Source organism: Diceros bicornis, chromosome 23 (genome assembly GCF_020826845.1).
Source record: "Diceros bicornis minor isolate mBicDic1 chromosome 23, mDicBic1.mat.cur, whole genome shotgun sequence".
Taxonomy (NCBI): Eukaryota; Metazoa; Chordata; class Mammalia; order Perissodactyla; family Rhinocerotidae; genus Diceros; species Diceros bicornis.
The window spans coordinates 36,636,702-36,660,169 of record NC_080762.1 but is presented as its reverse complement, the minus strand read 5'-3'; the positions used below and the strand labels follow the sequence as shown (position 1 = coordinate 36,660,169).

Sequence of the window (23,468 nt, the reverse complement as noted above, 5' to 3'; positions counted from 1 at the left end):
ATCTGCAAATAGTGAGAGTTTCACTTCTTCGTTACCTATTTGGATTCCTTTTATTCCTTTTTCTTGCCTAATTGCTCTGGCCAAAACCTCCAGTACTATGTTGAACAGGAGTGGTGAGAGTGGGCAGCCCTGCCTCGTTCCTGTTCTCAGAGGAATGGCTTTCAGTCTTTCCCCATTGAGTATGATGTTGGTTGTGGGTTTGTCATATATGGCCTTTATTATGTTGAGGTACTTTCCTTCTCTTCCCATTTTATTGAGAGTTTTTATCATAAATGAATGTTGTATCTTGTCAAATGCCTTCTCTGCGTCTATTGAGATGATCATGTGGTTTTTATTCTTTGTTTTGTTGATGTGATGTATCACGTTGATTGATTTGCGGATGTTGAACCATCCCTGCGTCTCTGGTATAAATCCCACTTGATCATGGTGTATGATCTTTTCAATGTATTGTTGTATTCGGTTTGCCAATATTTTGTTGAGGATTTTTGCATCAATGTTCATCAGCGATATTGGCCTGTAATTTTCTTTCTTTGTATTGTCTTTACCTGGTTTTGGTATCAGGGTGATGTTGGCCTCATAGAATGATTTAGGAAGTGTTCCATCTTCCTCTATTTTTTGGAATAGTTTGAGAAGGATGGGTATTAAATCTTCTTTGAATGTTTGGTAAAATTCACTGGAGAAGCCATCTGGTCCTGGACTTTTATTTTATGGGAGGTTTTTGATTACTATTTCAATCTCTTTACTTGTTATTGGTCTATTCAGATTCTCCATTTCTTCTTGGTTCAATTTTGGGAGGTTGTATAAGTCTAAGAATTTATCCATTTCTTCTAGATTGTCCAATTTGTTGGCATATAATTTCTCATAGTATTCTCTTATAATCCTCTGTATTTCCATGGTATCCGTTGTAATTTCTCCTCTTTCATTTCTAATTTTATTTACTTGAGCCTTTTCTCTTTTTTTCTTAGTAAGCCTGGCTAAGGGTTTGTCGATTTTGTTTAACTTCTCGAAGAACCAACTCTTTGTTTCATTAATCCTTTCTACTGTTTTTTTGGTCTCAATTTCATTTATTTCTGCTCTGATTTTTATTATTTCTCTCCTTCTGCTGACTTTGGGCTTTGTTTGTTCTTCTTTTTCTAGTTCTGTTAGGTGTAATATAAGGTTGCTTATTTGGGCTTTTTCTTGTTTGTTAAGGTGGGCTTGTATCGCTATGAGTTTCCCTCTCAGGACCGCTTTTACTGCATCCCATATGGTTTGATATGGCATGTTATCATTTTTCTTTGTTTCCAGATAGTTTTTGATTTCTCCTTTAATTTCATCAATGATCTATTGGTTGTTCAGTAGCATGTTGTTTAATCTCCACATTTTTGTCACTTTCCCAGTTTTTTTTTCATGGTTCATTTCCAGTTTCATAGCCTTATGGTCTGAAAAGATGCTTGTTATGATTTCAATCTTCTTAAATTTATTGAGGCTTGCTTTGTTTCCCAACATATGGTCTATCCTAGAGAATGTTCCATGCGCGCTTGAGAAGAATGTGTAGTCAGCTGTTTTTGGATGGAGTGCTCTGTATATGTCTACTAGGTCCATCTCGTCCAGTTTTTCATTTAAGTCTACTATTTCTTTATTAACTTTTTGTCTGGATGATCTATCCATTGCTGTAAGTGGGGTGTTAAGATCCCCTACTATTATTGTGTTGTTGTTGATTTCTCCTTTTAGGTTTGTTAATAGTTGCTTTATGTACATTGGTGCTCCTATGTTGGGTGCATATATATTTATAAGTGATATGTCTTCTTGATGGAGTGTCCCTTTTATCATTATATATTTCCCTTCTTTGTCTTTCTTAACCTGTTTTATCTTGAAGTCTACTTTGTCTGATATGAGTACGGCAACACCTGCTTTCTTTTGTTTTCCATTAGCTTGGAGTATTGTCTTCCATCCTTTCACTCTGAGCCTGTGCTTGTCTTTAGTGCTAAGATGTGTTTCCTGAAGGCAGCATATTGTTGGGTCTCGCTTTTTAATCCACCCTGCCACTCTGTTTTTTTTGATTGGAGAGTTCAATCCATTTACATTTAAGGTAATTATTGATATATGAGGGCTTAATGTTGCTGTTTTGTCACTTATTTTCTGGTTCTTTTGCATTTCCTTTGTTTCTTGTCCCATTTGCTTTGGACTGCCAATTCAGTTTGGTTGTTCTGTCTTATGATTCTTCTAGTTTTCTCTTTGTTTATCATATGTGGTTTTGCTTTGATTATTTGTTTAGTGGTTACCTTGAGGTGTGGGCAAAAAATCTTGTGTATGAGATAGTCCATTATCTGATAGCCTCCTATTTCCTTATACTAAGTCAATTCAGTCACTTTCCTCTTCCCCTTCTAAGTTGTTCTTGTTATACCTTATTCTATCTTGTGTTGTGGCTGTGTGTTTACAGTGATGAGGTTAAATTTATTTTTGGTGAATTTCTTCCTTTGATCTTTGAGTTTAGTATTTAAGTGGTTGCTAACCTATTCCGGTAAAGATCTACTATTTCTCTGATTTTGTCTACCTACTTTTCTCCTTCCTCCAAGCTTTGTGTTCCCTTTCTCTTCTTTTTTCAGGCCTGAGGGCCTTCTTGAGTATTTCTTGTAGTGGGGGTCTCGTGGCCGTGAACTCCCTTAGCTTTTGTTTATCTGGGAGAGTTACTATTTCTCCATCATATTTGAAGGATATTTTTGCTGGATAGAGTATTCTTGGCTGAAAGTTTTTGTCTTTCAGTATTTTGAATATATCATTCCAGTCTCTTCTAGCCTGAAAAGTTTCTGTTGAGAAATCCGCTGAGAGCCTGATGGGAGTTCCTTTGTACGTTATTTTTTGTTTTTGTCTAGCTGCCCTTAATATTGTTTCTTTGTCGTTGACCCTGGCTAGCCTTACCACTAGGTGTCGTGGTGAAGTCCTTTGTCTGTTAATATATATAGGTGTCCTGTTGGCTTCGCTTACTGGTATTTCCTGCTCCTTCCCCAGATTTGGGAAATTCTCAGCTATTATTTCCTTGAATAGGCTCTCTGTTCCTCTTTCCCTCTCCTCTCCCTCAGGAATACCTATAATTCTTATGTTACATTTTCTAGTAGAGTCAGATATTTCTCGGAGTCTTTCTTCATTTCTTTTTAGTCTTAGTTCTCTCTCCTCTTCCATCTGGAGTATATCTGTATTCCTATCCTCTAAAGTACTAATTCTTTCCTCCATATTGTCAGCTCTGTTCTTTAAAGATTCCAGATTCTCCTTTATCTCCTCCATTGTGTTCTTCATCTCCATCAGCACTGATTGGTTTTTCTTTATGATTTCAATCTCTTTTGTGAAGAAACTCCTAATCTCATTGAATTGTTTGTCTGTGTTGTCTCGTATTTCGTTGAGTGTTTTTATGATAGCTATTTTGAAATCTCTGTCATTTAGTTTATGGATTTCTGTGTCTTCGGGGTTGATTTCTGGGTGCTTGTCATTTTGTTTCTGGTCTGGTGATTTCATATATTTTTGCATTGTGGTTCCTGTGTTGGTTTTGTTTTTCCTCATCCTGGAAGTCTCTGGTTGCAATTTCCACCTGCCGCCGCTGTCTGGTGGTGAAGGGCTGTGTAGTCTAAGCCCCCTGCGCTCTGCCCCGGTTTTTCTGCTGCGATCTGCAGTTTTGTTTTTTTTTTTCCCCCCACTGCGATCCACGGGTCCAGTTGTTAGATCAGGTCTGCCTCGGATCGCTAGATCTGGTCAATTGAGCTGCAGAGTCTGGGTTGTGGGAGGGGGGAGCTCTCTCTTTTGCCCTCTGGGTCCCTGACGTGGGAGGCTTCTCGTTTGCCCCTCTTTATCCGCTCTCTGGGGTGCTCAGATGTTGATGGTAGCCCTGTGGCTCCTCTGAGTCCTCTGTGCGGGAGTTTCCCACTGGCTGAGAGAGTCCAAAGAGCCACGGTTTCCCCTCCCCCCTCTCTGGGAGCCACGCAGACCGGGATCGCTGATCTGATGGGGAGCTAGCGGAGTTCTCCTTACCTCTCCCCACTTCCTCCGGGGGCCCAGCACGTTCCGCTCTCAGATGTGCGGCAGTGTGGATCCCTCCGCTCTAGGTTTTCACTGTCTGGGATTCCATTGTTGGTCTGTGACTGTTGCTTTTGTTGTATCTTGTCCGGGGAAGAGTTCATGGGAAACTCACTCCACCATGATGCTGACGTCACTCTTTACTTCTTAGTCCCTGAAGTTCCAATAAGGTAAAAAAACTTAAAAACATTCCGAACCATTGCTTATTAAAAGGACATTCAGTCAGAATGTCATATCTTGACTGTAAAACTCTCCAGGGTGCCTCCTTGGGATTCTAAGGCGTTGGAATCATGAAGGCCCAGTGTGCTTTTTTGCATTTAGCTCACTGTGCTTTTCTTTCTTGTCTTTTTATTCAGCTGGAATGCTTGCCGATTCCCCTGCAAACTTGTAAGGCGGAGACCCTGAGGAACCCAGCTGGAGAATGCCGTCTGAACGCTGCCTGAGGTCGGCCCTGTAGGATACGTCCTCACTTGGTGTAGTGAGCCGTGAAATGGTCACACTGCACGTTCTAGAACCAAGTGCAGAGCAGGGGCTCAATGCATATTTGAAGGAATTAAGCAAACCAGTCAGAGCGTGTGTGTTTAGTATGGTAGCCCAAGGGCTAACCGCTGTGGTCTCATTACCGTCAAACCTAGATACGTTTCATGATTCTTTGGCTGATACTACTTTTTATCTGTTTCTTATTTAGGATGTTAACCTCCCTCAAACAAAAGGTATACTACTATAAAGATATATGATTAAAAAAAGAATCAGAAAATTATATATATATGTGACTGTCGTCCCCTTTAAAGCAATCACTTTTGGGAGTGTGATACATACTCTCAAAATACTCATAACATTTTCTTTTAATAATTCATTTATTTAAGAGATATTTATTGAGCCAAGCACTCTACTTGGTGCAGAGGATCCAGCTGTAAATGTGTTATATAAGGTTCCTTATCCTGTTTTAGATAAGATTTCTGCCCTCACATAATGTATATTCTATGGGGGAAACAGACATTAAACAAATCACACCAGTAACAATGCAAATATAATTGTGAAAACTGCTTTGAAGGAAAAGTACAGGATTGATAGAATGAGGAAATGACTTCCTGAAGAAGTGCTCTATAATCTGAGATCTGAAGGATGGAATGACATGGGGAAATGCCCTAGGGCAGGAAGGAGCTTGGCACATTCCCAAAACTGAGAGGGTAGTCAGTGAGAAATTGCAGGGCATTCCTTTGAATATTCTCAAGTGGAGGCAAATCATCATCCTCCAAGAAAACAGTCAAAAGGATCTTCAGAGCAAAGCATAAGAGAGGTGATAAACCTGGGAAATACCTTTTTTGAAAATAATTAAGAATTTGATATATCTATGAAATACTGAGACCAGCTTTCTTCCAGAAGTCTGAAGCTATTAGAGATGACTAGTTCCAAAAATGTGCTCAGAAATGGAGGCATTGCTACAGCCGTTACAATGCCCCTGCACTCCCGAAGTGAGTCTTTTCCTCTAGATCAGTGATTCTCAATAAGGGATGATTTTGCCCTCAGGGTACATTGTGCAATATCTGGTAACATTTTTGGTTGTTACCAGGGCTACCCCTGGTGCTATTGGCGTCTAGTCAGAAGAGGCCAGAGATCCTGCTAAACATCTTACAGTGCACAGGACAACCCCCATAGCAAAAAATGACCTAGCCCAGGATGTCAGTTTCATCGAGGTTGAGAAAGCCTGCTCCAGATCTGGCATCTAGCACGTATAGAGACCATGGTATCTGTCTGCCATCACCTCAGCCAAGTGATTTATTTCTGGCTAGCGGGATCCATGTGCATTCTTCTCAAAATGATTTTTTACTTTAAATCCGCCATCTCTGCTTTTACTGGTCAACTCTGATCCCACTGCTATCTGTCTTCCACGGCACCATCATCTCTGTGATGGTCTCTCCTTCTCTGCTGCGACGCAGAGCCCTCCCTTCTCCACCTTTCAGACTTCCCCTGTACCCTGTGGGACTATTGTACCATTATTATATGCTCTGCTGTATCATCTCCCTGACCCTGAAATGCTCTGTTCTCCTCCTGACTTTGCTGAGACCTGTCCTTTCCTGAGGTCCCACTTCTGTGGTAGCCCTCTCAAGTGGTGGCATTATTATTTTCTCACATCTCATGTATTTTAGGGATGGGTAGAGAGATTGTTGTCGTCCTGGGACATAGTTTTGCTTCTAGATCATTACTCTTCAAACTGGTTGTTTGAGAAACAACAACAACAAAAACAACAACAAAGACGTGCTCTTCTGAAGGTGGTTATCTTCAACTCTCTCACCCTCTCATCCTCTCCACGTTGTCAGGGTCATTTCTGCTCATTCACAGAGCATTTGACACCTGGCCTACAGTCTTCTTCCTCATCACAAACCCTTTACAACTTCCCAGTGCCCTCAGTGTTTGCATGCAGGATCTGTCCAATTTCGTTGCCTTGGATCTTCAACCTGCTGATCTCCAAAGACCTTCTCCCTCCACCGAACATTTACTTCCTTGGACCTTGCATCCCCAGTACGGCTCTATTTCTGGAACCACTCCATCAGCCACTTCACTTTTATCAGGACCTCCTCTCCTTGGAGCTTGCCTATTTACCTACACCCACTGGGGTTGGACTTTGACCTCATTGCAATGTCTCATCTACTGGCCCTGCTACTTTCTACCAATCCATCAACCTTTTCTTTTCCTCATTTTCCTTCTTATTCAGTTTAGGTTCTACCACTCTTTTAAATCCTTAATTTCTCTTTCTTCCTGCATTTTTGGTGCATTTGCCTGACAAAATCCCAGCCCAGATGAACCCGGATATCCATTTTTCCTTGCCTACATTGTCCAGTGGAGATTGGTTCCACTAAAGCTTTAGATTCAACAAACCAAAAAATGCCCAGAGTTTTAATATGTGTTTCTGGTCCACTTATTCCCTCCCTCCTGCTACTCAGAGGAGAGTCCTTTCCCGCAGCTGAGCCAGCCCTGCTTCTGTGTTTTGAATCCCATCTTTCTTATCTTTTCAGCAACCTTTCACTGTTGATTGCCTCTTAACTGTGTTCTGGAGACACAGCTGTGCTTCTGTTACCCTCTCTATGCAGATGAGCCACAGATTTACACCTCTAGCCAAGACCACTGTCTGAGCTCCAGATTCTACCCCATGCGCTTCTTTGTCCTCAGGGGTCCAGCCATTAACATTCTGTGTAAGGGCCATGCTCCCTCCTGCCACAGGATCACAGTACTTTCTGATCCTTTGCTTGGAAAGCTCCTCTCTCACCTTTTTGCCATGGTAACTTGCTCTCATCCTTCAGCCTGAAGCTCTAGCATTATTTCTTCAGGGAGGCTAGATTTTTTAATTCATGTGTAATTGCCTTGCTAAACTGAATGTTCCGTGAGGGCTGCTACCAAGTTTAGTTTGTTCCCCATTTTATCTCCAGTATGTAGCACAATACCTGGCACAGGATGAATAAATGTTGAGTGAGTGAAGGAAGGAAGGAAACAAAACGATTCACTTAATAATTAAGTTCCTTTCTGCAGTCTTCATTATTTCTTAATCATTCTCTAAGCATGTTGTGTCTTCTTTGCTTATTATTTTGCTCATTGCTATTAATTGTTACAATTAATTTAAAAGTATTTACTTATAAGATGTCCTATAAAAAGTAAAATTAAATTCCAAGATGGGATCTTTTAACAGCCTGCCTGCTTAAAAAATAGGGTTGTTTTAATATTAATGTATTTAATTTGTATAAAAATATTTTACTGTGGAATTCAGGTGATTAGGGCACTCACTTGATAGTTCATCAATAGATTGACTTGAGATAATCATGTATAATTCTAGTACTATCAGATTTTTTTCTCCAGTCTTTTTCTTTATTGTGTAAAGTAGCCTATTTAAGAAATGGCACTTTATATTACTTGACTGTTTTTGATATAGTATGTGATACCTTACTGGTGGCCTTACTTGAAAACTACTTGCATATTTTTTGTACATCTAAATACTAGATAAACATTGATATAGTAATTGACTTGAATTTTTAAATTTGAAATGCAGATGTTTAAAAACCAGACAGCTATTTTGGAATTGACATCTTAAAAACTGACTGAACTCAGTCAAAATTTATTCTATGAAAATGAGACCCTGCGAGGTTTCTGTGATCAAAAATGTTAACTCTACGAACTTGAAGTTGAGATTTGCACTAAAGCAGTGTCTCACTGTGAGTAGAGAGTACCATGTTATGAACATCGTGCTCTGCATTTGATTTTTGTGTTTTTGCCATCAATTCTAGAATGAATGTTAAAGACTTGAAGTCATGAATAGTCCTGTTCCCTGAGACCACATTTATTTATCCCTTCGTTACTGGATGCTGACATATGGCCAATCAAATGGTTACAACCTGGGGTCACTAAAAACCATTCTTCTGCTCTGGGAGTCTGGGGCTTCCCATGTTGTGCTCAGCAGAGGCTGGGCCCTGTGAGATACAGGAGGAGCCATGCTCATGGGCAGCCTGATGGGGGCACCTGAAGCCCTTGTAGAGTTCAGGTGGAAAGAAATGAGGGACACGTCCCCTGGGAACTTGTCGACTGTCCAATAGAACCATAATGCGAAGCATACATATAATAAAAATGTTCACGTAGACATATTTTTTAAAAAGTAGAAAGAAACTGGTAAAATGAATTTTAACAATTATTTTATTTAACCCATTATACCCAAAATATTATCATTTCAACGTATAATCAATATAAAATATCAATGAGATATTTTGCATCCTTTTTTTCATACCATATTTTGACATCCATTGTGTATTTTACACTTACAGCACGTCTCAATTTGGACTACCCACATTTTAAGTGCTCACTAGCCACATGTAGCTAGTGACTGCTGTATTGGACAGTGCAGTTCTTGGGGATCCCTCAGAGGAAACGATATTGGGGAAGCCAGGTCACCCTCTGCACTCATCTGTGAATTTTGGAGTGGCAACATTGCTTCCATGGAAGACCTTTCCCGGTTTTAGGATAACATTCAAATCTGTATACTCTTGGGAAATGTGGCTCCTGTTTTATTTTATTTTTATTTATTTATTTATTTTTGGTAATTTAAGAAGTTTTAGGAGTATGCTTTTCCTTCCTTCCTCTTTGTTTCCCAAATAGTGGAGAGACATTGCTCTAAGGAGGTTTAGTTTGCTAACTTGGTATAAGTTGTAGAGGCCAAAGCCATTTGCAAGCATGTGTCTGCTCCCCATCTTAGTTTACACATGGTATATTATACTCTTTGATTCACCTCCTTCCTAGTTTATGATTATTGACTTCATCAAATGGACCTGCTGCCTTTCAGCAGTGTTCTCTGGCCATACGTGCCTTAACATTTAGAGAGCTGAGGCCTTTTGCAGGTTGACGTCTGAGAGTTGAGTGGGAAGCTACTTTCAGAATACAATAATGACTTGTTGATTAATAAGCCTTTATTTCTTGCCAAATGGAGTATTTGTTTCTGCTTTTAAGGATTCCTAACATATTGGTTCCAAAATATTTGGAATCTTGTGCCAAGTGTTGCCTTAAATATTTAGCATGTTGTTTTCTTTAAGCTTGAATATTTCAAGCCCAACTGAATGATCCTGTAAAATTGTGCAGCATCACAATTGTTTCAGAGCTGAGCCCTTTATTCTTTGCCAAATTTCCATTTACAGCTGCTCTTTCCCTGGCTGTCAATAGATATCTGAAATGCAAATAGTGATTCAGTCTTAATAATGGGGACATGAATTGTGGTACTATATTTGGAAAATGAGTAAGAAAACATTATAAGGCAATTATTTTAATATATTCTGTTCCACTACAAATGAAATTTCAAAATACATTTATTTAGCATTTAAGGTGATATGAAAAGGGAGAAAAGTTATGAGAGTTTCACATAAATTTTCTAAGGTGATAATAATTAAAATCTGCTTTCTTTTCTTTCTTTTTTTTTGTGAGGAAGATTAGCCCTGAGCTAACATCCAGTGCCAATCCTCCTCTTTTTTGCTGAGGAAGATTGGCCCCAGGCTAACATCCATGCCCATCTTCCTCAACTCTATAAGATGGAACACCGCCACAGCATGGCTTGACAAGTGGTGCGTTGGTGCGCGCCCGGGATCCAAACCTGCGAACTCCGGGCCACTGAAGCTTAGCACGCGCACGTAACCGCTGTGCCACCGGGCTGGCCCCTAAAATCTGCTTTCTATCCCAAAACTTATCTTAGTCATGGTGCAAAGATAAATGTTTTTGAAGCATAATTTCAAACATTTGTCACTATCTCATATTATGTTAATGTATATTATTTTTAAAAGGCATCTTTGATTTTGAGATTAACTATGCACAATATAAATATAAAATTAATATGGACTTTGTGATTTTTTTTCACTCGAGCATAGACTTTTGAGATCTTTACAGATTATGATTTTTTTTTTTGTTTTGGTTTGTTTTTTTCTGTTTGGTTTTTAGGCAGAAGGATGAATTACACTGTTCTGTTTTTGGTGATAGGTTCTCAAAATGCCTGCTGTTGAACCTTCGGTTTTCTTCTCTGTGAAATAAAGATCATAATAGTACCTGCCTCATAGGATTGTTATTAAGATTAAATGAATTAGTAATTGTAGATCACTAAGGATAATTCATGGAACATAGTAATAGCTTTGTGTTTATACAATATATAAAAATGTCATTCTTTTAGGAAAGATTTTCCTAAAGCTTACTTAGCTGATATAATATTTCTATTATTATTCTATTCCCTTGTTTCTTTAATTGAGCCATGCTAATTCATCTCCATTCTAGGTTTTGCATAGAAATTTGTACAAAAAAGTTATTTATGCTTCTGAAGATGATTTTCAATTCCTGATTTTAAAAGTCTGCCTATAGCTAGAGCCATTAGATGAATATTCGATGACAGTAACCATTTCAAAACTCACTGCCGCATTTCCACTGAAAATAATCCTCCCATCTTCCCACGAGAACTTCCTATATCATCACCTCCTGTCAAGTTATTTTTCTTTCAATTGTTCTGACATTTCTGAGGCTCCCAAGTCAAAAATGTCCAATGAAGCTTCCTGGCTGCGTGCTGGCATTTCCCGGGAAGCATGTGGTTCACATTAAGGTGGTGATTGTGCTGAACTGTAATTTACCAGCCAGCTGTCACCACAGCCTGGGCAGAGCTCTGTTGAGTAAATCCACCATGCAGACTAGGCTGGTGGCGACTCCCTGGCTGCGCTGAGTGGCTCTTCACACTCGGAGGGAGGGACCAGAAGCAGGAGTTGTCAGGATGGGCGAGACCATGTTTAATCATCCTTATAGTATCTTTACTCATCTTCACGAAGAGTCTACAAGCCAGAAACACGGCTGGATGGCCCTTGGTCTCATTCTGGGAGTCACCTATGACCGGTACAGCTCACTCCTCATAGTCCAACGCTGGTTCTGAGATTTTAGAGCACTGTGGAGATTTGCGTGTATCTAAGCTGGGATTGTTCATGGCTGTCTACAAATTCAGTTTGCATTTTGTGTTTATGGCATTAGTTCTGCATTATTTTAGGAAGATCTGGGGTTTCATGTAGGAGTCTTGAAAAGACACAGAATGAATATTTTAGGATGGGATAGGGAGTGAAGGGGTAAGTTTCACAATGGATAAGTAGCAATTTCACAAAATAGAACAGAAAATAAAATTGCATAGTCATTCATAAATCTAGTACAGTGGTTACACAGACATTGCAGGCTGATAAGATAGATACATTTTATTTTCAGCCTTAATTTTTTTTCATTTACAGTGGAATTTCTTTTGATGTTCTCCTTGTGGTGCATAAATTCCTAAGTTTAATAATAGGCTGCTATGGTTTAATTAATTGCCTTTTACATGAGATGATCACTAGCAGCCCTTTTTTCCCTAACCAACATTTGCTCAGTTTTGTTTTATTTATTAATGGAGTATTGTGGCCTGCGGGGAAACTTGGTGACTTCCTGTAACTCTGGTGAGTCATCCAGGTCCGGTGGACTCCGTGCTGTATTAGTGCATGGCAATGATCATGGTCTGAGCATGGACTAACCCCACACAAGTGGTACAAAGCTAGAGAAGGAATCAGAGAGTTAGAGAGCGGGTCGCAGAGTGGAGAGTCGCACACGTATGTACACACATCCAGAGAAAGCTTTGCACACAGAGACATACACACACTGAGGGGACAGGGGCCCAGAAGCAGAGGCTCACAGGCCCACAGACATGGGCCAAAACACAGACACAGATGGACACACGCACAAACACAAATTCAGAATGAGAGGCGCTGGTAGGAAAGGGCAAGAGACCCTGTGGGGATGAGGAAAAGAGAGAATTATGGAAGAAGATGGAAAGAAAATTGGGAACTTAGGAAGGTCACAGCTCAACAGTGTGCTGGAACCCGCATTCCCTAAATTGGTATTGAAGGAGTCGGGGAGCATGGGGCAGCCAGGGCTGATGAGAGGAAGAATGTTGACTTGATTGTTCTCCTTTGTAGTATTCAGGAAATGCTGACAGGCCAGAGGCTCTGCCACTCAGAATCTCACAATGATAGTGTCCTGGCAGCGCTGAATCAGCAGAGAAGTGACGGCATCCTCTGCGATGTCACCCTGATTGCGGAGGAACAGAAATTCCATGCTCACAAGGCAGTCCTAGCAGCATGCAGCGACTATTTCCGGGTAAGTCAAGGGGGTTTGTTTGCTTCTCTTAAGACATCAATAGACAGAGGATGACAATGTTTCCTGAAGTGTTGTGCAACCATCAGACAATTAAATGATAGTCCCCAGAGTTGTGAATGTTGGGGCCTTTCCCAGGCAGAATGAGATTGGGGCCCCATTAGGACCCTCCCTGGGCTGGACACTCAGATGTCCCTCCAAAGGAGACCAGACCTCTCCTTTGCATCTGAGCCCAGGGGCATTTGACATTTTACCCCCAGAAGAAAGTGTGGCATTGTAGTGCTCCATAATGGGATTCAAGATCAGAAGGACAATCTGTAAAATAATTTGTTAAAATAAGAAAAGTCCCTAAATATATGTGGAATTTCTGATTTTTTATTTTCTATGCATGTTCTTGTCTTAGTGCTTTCCAGCTCTTTGCTCCAGGGATGGAGATGCAATTGGCCTAAAAGACCTCTGTGGTTGACACATGGGTGTCCATGTGGCTGGAGAAGACATATTGTCTTGTTTAGTAGAATTTTGGAGTTTGATTTCCAGTGGCTAATGATCGGTGGAGAGATATTTGTTGTTTTTTTTGAAGATGAAAGTGTACAGTGTGGTTATAGCTAATTAAATGCCATTTATTTAGTATTTCCTGTGACTCAGGTGGTAGACAAAGGACTTTATTTGCCTATCTCATTTAATCCTCACAGCAATCCATTTTGTAAACAAATACACATACTATAAAAATTACCATTTTACATGTAAGGAAAGTGAATCTCGGAGGTTAAGTAATTTGAAGTAACGCAGAGAGTGAGTAATAAGTCACACAGTTGCGTAGTGGAAGATCTGGAATTGAAATCCATGTCTGACTCTTAACCAGGATGCTGTTCTACTGCTTAAACAGATATAAGAAAGAAAATCTTGACCATTATTTACCAGAATATTTTGAAATATTAATTTCTGAATATACATTATTTAATTTTCTTTTCAGTGTTATTTCAGTTAACTAGTGATTAGGTAGTAATTTTGAAACATAACAGCACATAATCTCTATATACATCAGAATATAAATTTAATTGTGAATTTTTAAATTTCCCTTACCCAAGTCTGAAAATGATACAAAGACCAATTTAGGCCCCTGGTTAGTTTATCGGTTTGATTTATGTATTTCCAATAATAATCTTGTTTTTGATGGTAAGTGACAATATCAACTGCACTCAATTGCCAGCTAGCAGCAGAAAAGAATTTTCAAAGATGCCAAATCATAAAAGAAAGACTTTTTTAAAAAACTGTTTTCAATGTGATGAAACCTAGTAATGTAGAGGATAAAGAGGTAATTACTTAAAATGCCTATCTAAAATAAAAAGTAGGATTTAATTCTAAACTATAGAAATGAAGCAGAATATCTGAAAAGTGATCTTTTAGTTCCATTAATATAATGATACATTTTATACACTCTCACATTATCAGGCATTAATCTTCCAGAAAGGTTACATTATTTAAAGGGCTTTTCAAACAACATACTTTGAGTTGTTATATATAACACATGCACATTATATAATACAAATTTTGTCTTCCTGTGGACCGTAATATAGCCCTCTTGGTGCTTAGTGTTTCTCCTCTGAGGCCTCTGCCGGTTGGGTTTTGAATGTAATTTGGGAAAATGGTTTGATTTTGTGCTTGTGTGCCTGTGAGAGAGAGAATGCGCGAATGAGTACATGCAAGTGAGCGGGACATTTCACTTGGCGTTTAACAGTGTTTGTTGCTACTCCCAGGTTTCCGTCTGTTCCACCACAATGCCCCTCATGCTCTGATGGGTTAAGCAGAGTACCTCCTTTATAATACCTATGTCATGGAGCCTGTGACGGAAGCTTTATTATTACCATTCTGCAGATAAGGGAGCTAAAGTGCAATATGTTTAAATAACTTGCCCAAGGACTGCCAGATATTAAGTAGAAGAGCTGGTTTTCCCACACCAAGCCTCTGTCTCCTTGAGTACCAAGTTGTGCTTTTGCCACCTAACCATGTGCCCTGCTGGATTCATACACAAGTCCTTCAATTTCACGAATTGCTTGTGGGATAAAAAGTAAGTGACTTGTGCATTAATTGTTCAGATGGAGAAACCAAGACAAAGTGGGAACAGTTGGCACTTAGCTCTTTTCTAGGCACTGTGCTAAGTGCTGGAGTTACAGTATTTAACCAGTTATAGACTGACCTCTGTGGAACTTGTAATATAGATATTATACTGGAAGTAGTTTTTGCCTTGTACTCTTATCTTTTGTTAGCTTTTCCTGTATAACACACCACCCTAAAATTTAGAAGCTGGGTAATCCTCTGGTCTGCCAGTTCCGCTGATCTGTGCTGTTTTCGTTCTCACATTAGCGGTTAACTGGAGAGTTGGCTGGAGGCTGGATGATCTAAGTTGGCCTTGTTCACATGTTTGGTGATTGGTAGGCTCTTGGCTGGGGTGGTGGGGACACTGGGAACTGTTTGTATTTCTCACAAATGGGCTAGCCTGGGCTTTTTCACATGATGACTAACTTCTAAAAACAGCAAGAGGGCAAGTCTCAATGCACAGGTGCTTTCTAAGCTTCTGTTTGTGTCATGTTTACTGTTGTCCCATTGGTCAAGCAAGTCACAGGGCCAAGTCCAGAGTCAGTGTAAGAGGGTATACCAAAGGGCATAGATGCAGGAATAGGAAGAGTTTGTTGCTATTTTTACAACTTACCACTATCAAGAAGTGTTAAAATTTTGAGATTTTACCCTACTTGCAAGCCAGCAAGTTAGCTTACTATAGTTTCATAGATGCTGGTAGAAGACATGAGACTCCTAAGTCAGAGACAAAGCAGTTTCTTACTCATAGAAACAGCAGTATCTGAGTCTCAGCTTATTTGCATCTCTTCCCTGAGCCCCAGTTCTGACAGGTGGAGAGGAAGAGGGCCAGGTTGCATTACTGTACACAAAGTGGGTTGCATTATAGGAGAGGATCTTTGAGCTCAGGGACCCCAAATCTTTTATAATGGGTAGGAAACATGTCTGTCCTTTGTTTTGGAGGGAAACATTATTATAATGGACAGTAAGCATGCCTCCCCTTTGCTCTGCAAAGTGACACTGTATCTTTCAGGATTGCAAGCAAAACTGCCCTTTGCTCCGGAGGGAGATGCTACTCTGTCATCTCAGGCTGTTGGCTATGGGAACATCCTTGAAAAGAGAGTTCAGAACAAAAGACAATCAGTTCCTCACTCACAATACATGGGGAAACGCAAGACACATGGAGAATTGTCTTCCAACAACCACATGCCCTAAACTAGAATTATGCTTGTCTTCCTTGTGTCTTATGCTCTGCCACACTGCAACACCTGGAAACAGTCCCCTGCCTCAGTAATTTCTATATCTCTCATGATGCTTATAATGTTGCCTCAGGTGTATTAAGTATTCAATAAATATATATTAAGTGAATGAAGAAATGTTTTCTAATTGTCATAGAATTCCATGTATATTTCAATTCTTAATATCTTGCATATAAAAATATACAAATTATTCATGGATTTTTCTTTCTAGTGTGATCTGTTCAAATTAATTAAGTACTTTGATGTAAACAGATTTTTGTACTCTGTATAATGATATCTGGCAGATTATTTTGAAGCTGCTGTAATTGTTCTGATTCAGGAAAGGTGGGACTGTAGGAGTGAGGAGAAGGCTCAAGATTTGATGTAAACTGTTCCTTTACATTGATCTGAGAGTTGGTATAAGCTTTTCTTGCTTAAAATATGCATAATGAGCAGATGAGCACAGAGTACTGTGACTTCCTGTGATCATCAGCATCATAAAAGAAAGGGTGAGAACACATTCTTCAGCCAAGTAATAATGATTTTTTAAAATTAAAATTAGGCTTAGTATTGGTGGTGTGGGCACAGCAGAGCAATAGTGAAATACTATTACTGAGTCAGACCACTTTTGTAAGGATGTAAAGCAGTGATGGAAGGAAGAAAAGGAAGGATTCAGATCTGAGTTTGCATACAGTGGCAGGGACTGTATCTCTCTGTTCATCTTTGTTTCCCTCAGTCCCTGACAAATAGTAGGTGCTATTCTAAATATTATTTTTTGGGTCGTTCACTGTCTTTGCGATCTATTCTTTGGGCATAGGCAAGTCATCTCACTTCTATGAATCTATGTTTTTTCATCTGTAAGTTGGTGATCATAAAGCATAACTCTTAGAATGGGTTGATACAGAGACTTAAATGAGATAAGGTATATAATGCATTAAGTGCTGTATTGGACACACAGGAGACCTTCAATAAACATTAGATGTTTCCCTCCTTGAACTAACTTACCATTCCTGGTCATTCTTTGCCTGGCTACTTGTGGGAAAAGAAGACAGGCGATCTTTAGGCTCACTTGGTTGCAGGCTCACTCACCTTTTGATGGGACAGAATAACGTTTTGGTTCCATCCTTTTCCATCGTTTCATTTTCTGAATTTGACACCTCCTTCCTTCTTGCTTAGAACTTTCTAGTAGCCATCTAACTTTTCCTCTGGCTGTCCCTTCACAAATCACTGTGCACCATTAACCTTCACTCCCCTGCTCCGGTCCTCCAGAGCTCTTCACTGCATGTCTGCCAGACTCCCGGAGTGTACCTTCATGCTGGGTCATTATCATTCATCCTCATCTTTGTTCTTCCGTCTGTTCATTTGATGTTGCAGCCACACTGCTCTCCAGACACACTCTGTTCCACCTGAGGGCCTTTTTACTACTCAGCCTTGCTAATGACAATTCCTTCCACCTTAACTTCCTACTTACCTCGTAGTCTACCCTGCCCATCTTCCAAGGTTTATTACAACCAACAAATGTGAAGTCCTTCATGAAGACTTATCCCATCCACCCTCTGCTACCGCCCTAAATTCATATGCATGTTTTCTGAAACGTTAAAACTGTAGTTTGTCTCCCTCAAGGAATTAAAGATCAGCAGAATGGAAGGGCAACCTACAAAACGAAAGAAAATAATTGCAAACCATCTATCTGATAAGGGGTTAGTAACCTAAATATATAAGGAACGCATACAACTCAATAGCAAAAAGACAAATACTAAGATTAAAAGATGCGCAAAAGATCTAACAGACATTTTTCCAAAGAAGATATACAAATAGCTAGCAGGTTCATAAGCATGAACAGGTACATGCTCAACATCACTAATCATCAGGGAAATACAAATCAAAACCAGAATGAGTTATCACCTCACACCTATTAGAATGGCTCTTACCAAGACAAGAGATAAAAAGTGTTGGTGAGGATGCAGAGAAAGGGAACACTTGTGCACAGATGGTGGGAATGTAACTTGGTGCAGCCACTATGGAAAATAGTATGGAAGTTCCTCAAGAAATTAAAAATAGAAATACCATGTGATCCAGCAATCCCACATCTGGGTATATATCCACAGAAAATGAAATCAGGATCTTGAAGAGATATCTGCACTCCTGTGTTCATTGCAGCATTATTCGTAATAGCTGAGATACAGAAACAATCTAAGTGTCCATCCATGGAGGAATTGATAAGGAAGATGTTGGGTGTGTGTGTGTGTAATGGAATATTATTTACCTATGAGAAAGGAGAATATCCTGCCATTTGTAACAATATGGATGAACCATGAGAGCATTATGCTAAATAAAATAGGTCAGACAGAGAAAGACATATATTTTATGATCTCACTTATAGAAACAGAGAGTAGATGGTTTCTAGGGGCTGAGGAGTGGGTGAAATGGGGAGATATTGGCAAAGGGAACAAACTTCCAGTTACAAGAGGAATAAGTTCTGGTGATTTAATGTATAGCATGGTGACTATAGTCAACAATACTGAACTTTAGACTTGAAAGTTGCTAAAAGAGTAAATCTTAAAAGTTCTTACACACACATACACATACAATAAATACGTGTATCAAATCTTCATGTTGTACACCTTAAACTTACACAATGTTATATGTCAATTATATCTCAATAAGACTGGAAAAAAATTTTTTAAAAAAGGAATTAAAGATCATGTATCATGTATTGCAGCCCCTTTCACCAGTAACTTCTCCGAGAGGGCTGTGACTAGCTGAGGACTAGTGAAGTCCATCAAAGTGCCGTTGAACAAAATTGAACCAGAGGTCAGGAGAAATTAGGGGCCTTATGATCTGGAGTATGTGAGAGGGGTGGGAACGAGTAGCTTCTGACCCTTCTCTGTATGGTAGCCCGTCTGACGGAGGGCACACAAAAGTTGCAGGGCCCCACATGGGCAGCCTCAGGCTGTGGGCCACCCCGAAGCTTCTGGAGGCTGTTGTTTACCATTTGCTATCTCCAGCTTAAAACCCAGGAACGCCTACACTTTCTGGCCAAGGAAGCAGATGTCTTGACTGTCTACCATAGCTTCACATATGTGATGGTAAAGTGATTCAAATATGACATTTTGGAAAGTTAAATATTTGAGCATCATTTTCCATTAGAGCCTGAGTGTGCTCTGCCTATGTAATTTTTTGTTTTGAGAGAAGAGGGTAAAGCCTATGATGAAAAAAAAAATCTGTGTTTCATGAATTTTTATAATCATGCTCTCCAGTCACTATTTGATTAAAATGGCATAAAAGGCTATTAAATGAGTATATAATATATAATTAGAAATAAATGTTTTTTTAATTCAATAAGCGTTTGTTACATACCTACTATTTTCTAGACACAGAATGAATTCCTATCATGATCTGGTTGGAGACACAGACAAGTGCACAGATAACTACAGTATAGTGTAGTTGGTATTAGGGGTTTAGGGTGGTGTTTTGGGGCTTGAACCTTGTTTTTATCCCTCTTTCTCTCTCTCACATTCTCAATCAATCATAACTACCATTAGTTGAGTCTTTATTGTGCTACAGGCACTTATTCTAAGTGCTTTGTGTATATCAACTCATTTTATCCTCTAAAGAAATCTGTAAGATGGGTATTATTATTTTTATCTCCATTTTAAAAATAAAGAAAAGGAGGCCCAAATTTTAATAATTCACACTGGGAGCATGAGGAGGGTTAAGTAAGAGGTGAACGAAGTCTTGACCTAAGGGAGGAGCAGTTGGCTGGGAAGAAGAGGATACATGTGAGGAGGGCTTTGGAGGAGGCAGAATGGACAGGGCGTCGTAGGTAGAATCCACAGGACTTTGTGATGGATGACGAATCAGAGACTTAAGAATGAGTGAGGCTCCTTGCTTGAGGATCAGGAATAGTGAGAGCAAGGGGTGCTCACGCTCACTATGGCATGAGGTATGGAGGGTGTTAGGAAAAGAGTGGTCGTGACATTTTGAGGGAAGCTGTATCACTGAGGGAGCAAGTGAGGAAGGGTGAGTAGGGGGAGCCAATGCCATTTTTGTTTTGCTGATCATTGCATCCCTAGCGCCCACTAGTGTGCCCGGCACCCCACAGACCCTCAATATTCATTCTCCCCCGTTGCAGTGGGTTTGGAACTGTGTCTTGCTGTGTCATGTGGGTGGGGCCTCATCAATCCCCTCCTCAGAATCCCCCCCAACCCCCCGACAAGAACACCAACATTATATGTACTATCAGTTTAACACATTAGTTTATTTCCTAAGAAAGTTTCCTGTAAAGACTTGAAGGTAACAGCACTGCTGACATTAAAACATGTAAAGGAGATCATTGTTGGGTTCATGCTGTCTCCTATTAGGTGGTTTTATAGACTCTTCATTGATATTTCTGATTCTCAGAAACCATATCTAAGACATATTGTGTTTATCACGTTAAGGATAAACAGCAACGTAACATTGACAGTTATTTTGCTTCCAGCCGCCAAGCCTGCAGCCTCCTGCCTGCTCCTCAGCCTCCGTTGATTCTGTGAGCCCCCAATATGCTTCTGGTACATTATCTTTTTGCTTAAAAAATGAAATTAAGAATGAAAATAAATGTAAACTCTCAAATGCTATATGAATATTAAATGACTTTAATAGTCAGTTTTTGCTTTCCTTTGGTCACCCCTGCCGCAGGGCACATTCTGAGCAGTCACTGGGCTCAATGCTGCAATTAGGAGCCACTCATTTGAGCTCCAGGAATGTTCTCAAAGTCTGATTAGTCCAGTCCTCAAAAATTAAATTTTAGGTGGGAGTAACTTACAACTAACCTCCTTTGCAGAAAAAAATGAATAAAAATAACCCCTTAATCCTTCGATACAAATAGTCATTATTTTTAGTTTATCTTTTTGATGGTTACTGTAAGCATGTAAATATCTGCTACTGTCCTAAATAACAAAGCATCACTCTGCAGTTATTTTATTGGTGTATGAATATCACTGAAATTAAATTTCCTAGTGTTCAGTATTTTCCATAGTCAATTTTACACAGGCCTGTCCATGATTAATTACTTTGCTTGAGGCTGAACAAGCACTACTGAGTTCTGTGGTTACTGGGTGTTTATGCTGAAACAAGTAGCATTGCTAATTCTTGGATATTTGCACACTGCTGTGTTCTTTTTTCCCCCCTAACATCTGCATTTCATGTATTAGTCACAGAGGCACCAGAGTATCATTCTTATAATACAAAACTGATCATTGTTTTCCATCAAATGAATATTTGTATTGACATTCAATTTTATAAAATCTGTTTATACAAATAATTAAAAAGTAGAGCAATGTCAGTTAGAAATTAAAGAATATGGCTAGAAAATGAGGTTGTATCTGCTTTGTTTATATTGTGAAGACACTAAAGGGAAAAACAAAAACAGAACACTTAAGAAAATTTAAGAATGATAATGGGCAGAGTCTAATGGGCAAATGAAGAATGATTGGGAAGACTAGTTTTGCAATCATTTGGATATGTTAATGACAAATTATAGACTTGACCACGTGTTGTCTAGTAGTTTTTACACGTATGGTCTCCCCTACGAGGTGGAGACTTTCCTGGGGGTAGGATCCTGTTCCCTTTGTTCTTCTCTGCCTGGCGCAGTGCCTCACACATGGCAGGTGCTCGGTGAGCCTCTGAGGAATGAACATGCTGACTTGACTGCAGATTAGTTACAGTTTAACCACGTTCTGGGGTCCGTGTAGCGTAGATGTGCAGAATTGTGTTTCTGATAATGGTGACGGTTTTTGTACAGATTTGCTTAATGATCTTGTCATCGGTGGTACTGTTGACTAGGAGTAGGGTGTTACCTTGGTCATGGAATCATACAAATGTCTTCAGTCTCTGTGGGGCTGAAACATCCAGCAAATGTTATTTTTATGTGCACAACATTGTGCCAGACCAAAAGCTCATCTGAAGACTCTAACTGGAAGCCACTTTTAGCCTGATGGGGGCCAAAGCATGCACACTTCAGCAGCAAAATGAGAGTGCCAGAGCAATATAGTAGTAACAATAATAATCTCTCCCAAAAAACACTCGCATTTGAGCCAGCCCTGATGGCCTAGTAGTTAAAGTTCGGCACACTCTGCTTTGGCGTCATGGGTTCGGTTCCCGGGCGTGGAACCACACCATTTGTCTGTCAGTAGCCATGCTGTGGCAGCAGCTCACATAGAAGAACTGGAAGGACTTACAACTAGAATATACAACTACGTACTGGGGCTTTGAGGAGGGAAAAACTAAACCCGAGAAACACTTGCATTTGATTCTTATAGTAGCCCTGTAGGTAGATGTTTTTATCTGTGGTTAAAAAACCAGGCTCATGATAGTCACTCACTGGCGTAGCTTTATATATTTGGGTGTCGGCTACCTGGGGGAAGAAATTGGATTTTTTTTAGTCCCCTATAGGATCTAGCAAAATGCCTTGAGCTTAATATCACAATGACTGTTTTTTCTGAATAAATTAGTGAATACATACATGATTTTGAAGGATGGAGAAAACATTGGTATGGAGTTATCTTGGAGGCTTCTTGGAAGAGGTGGACCTTACCCACACAATATAAGTTCCAGGAGGGCTTTCCAGGCTGGGGAAGCATTCAGGTAGTCCTGGAGGTGGAGGGCAAGCAGAAGAGATCACGGTGGTTCATCCTGTTTTGTGGCAACTATTGTGCCAGTGAGTTACTTACTCAGTCTCCTTTGATTCTGACATTAGCCAGATGCGATAGCTATTCCCACTTGCCTATAAGAAAAGTAAGACTGAAAGAGGTCAGTAGGGGAAGTGTCCTAAAGTCCCGTGGTTATTAAGTTGTGGAGCAGCAATCCAGAGTCAAAGCTGGCACTTCTGAAGCCCACGTTTAATCATGTTGTTTTCCATCATGGCACGTGGGGCCCTGTCCCCTTCACTCCACTGGCAAACAGGAGGTGTGTCCTGCCGTGACCTCTGTCTCCGTCAGTTCCCTTGAAACTGACACCCCAGGGCTAAAGGAACTGCCTGGACTCCTTGGGGCTGGTGTGTACTTGATTCCTGGACATGCTTCTGTGGTATCCCCTGTTGCCTCTAATAATTTCACTTTTAAAAGTTTCACATAAAAAACTTAATTTAAAAAATATTAGTCATACAACTTAAGAGCAAGAAAGAGAATAAATTTGACAATCTAATAAAGAACCTACGTTTTTATAAGAGAATTAATTATAGAGGCAGAACAGTTTTAGACTGAGACCAATCTGGTTTATAACAGCATTGTTCCAATATTTTCTGGCTGTGTACGTCCTTGGGCAAGTGGCGTAGTATCTCTAAGCTTCATTTTCTCCTCCAATTGTAAAAGTATGGGAATTGTCGCTTACTTTATGGGGCTGATATGGAAATTAAATGAGATGATAAATGTCAGGCACAAACCAAGGGTCTGAAACCTACTG

The 23,468-nt window shown here is 39.9% G+C and overlaps 1 protein-coding gene across 3 annotated transcripts in view; it reads left to right on the top strand.

Annotated features, from left to right (window-relative positions):
• Positions 1 to 23,468, top strand: part of KLHL32 (kelch like family member 32) — a 192,740-nt gene that overhangs the window by 42,749 nt on the left and 126,523 nt on the right. For all 3 annotated transcript variants that reach the window (XR_009223552.1, XM_058566598.1, XM_058566599.1), the window contains exons 2-3: positions 4,404 to 4,491; positions 12,537 to 12,717. Coding sequence is in view for 2 of the 3 variants with exons in the window: in XM_058566598.1 (XP_058422581.1) it covers positions 4,469 to 4,491; positions 12,537 to 12,717 (204 nt within the window). In the remaining variant the exon portion in view is untranslated. The remainder of the gene's footprint in view (positions 1 to 4,403; positions 4,492 to 12,536; positions 12,718 to 23,468) is intronic.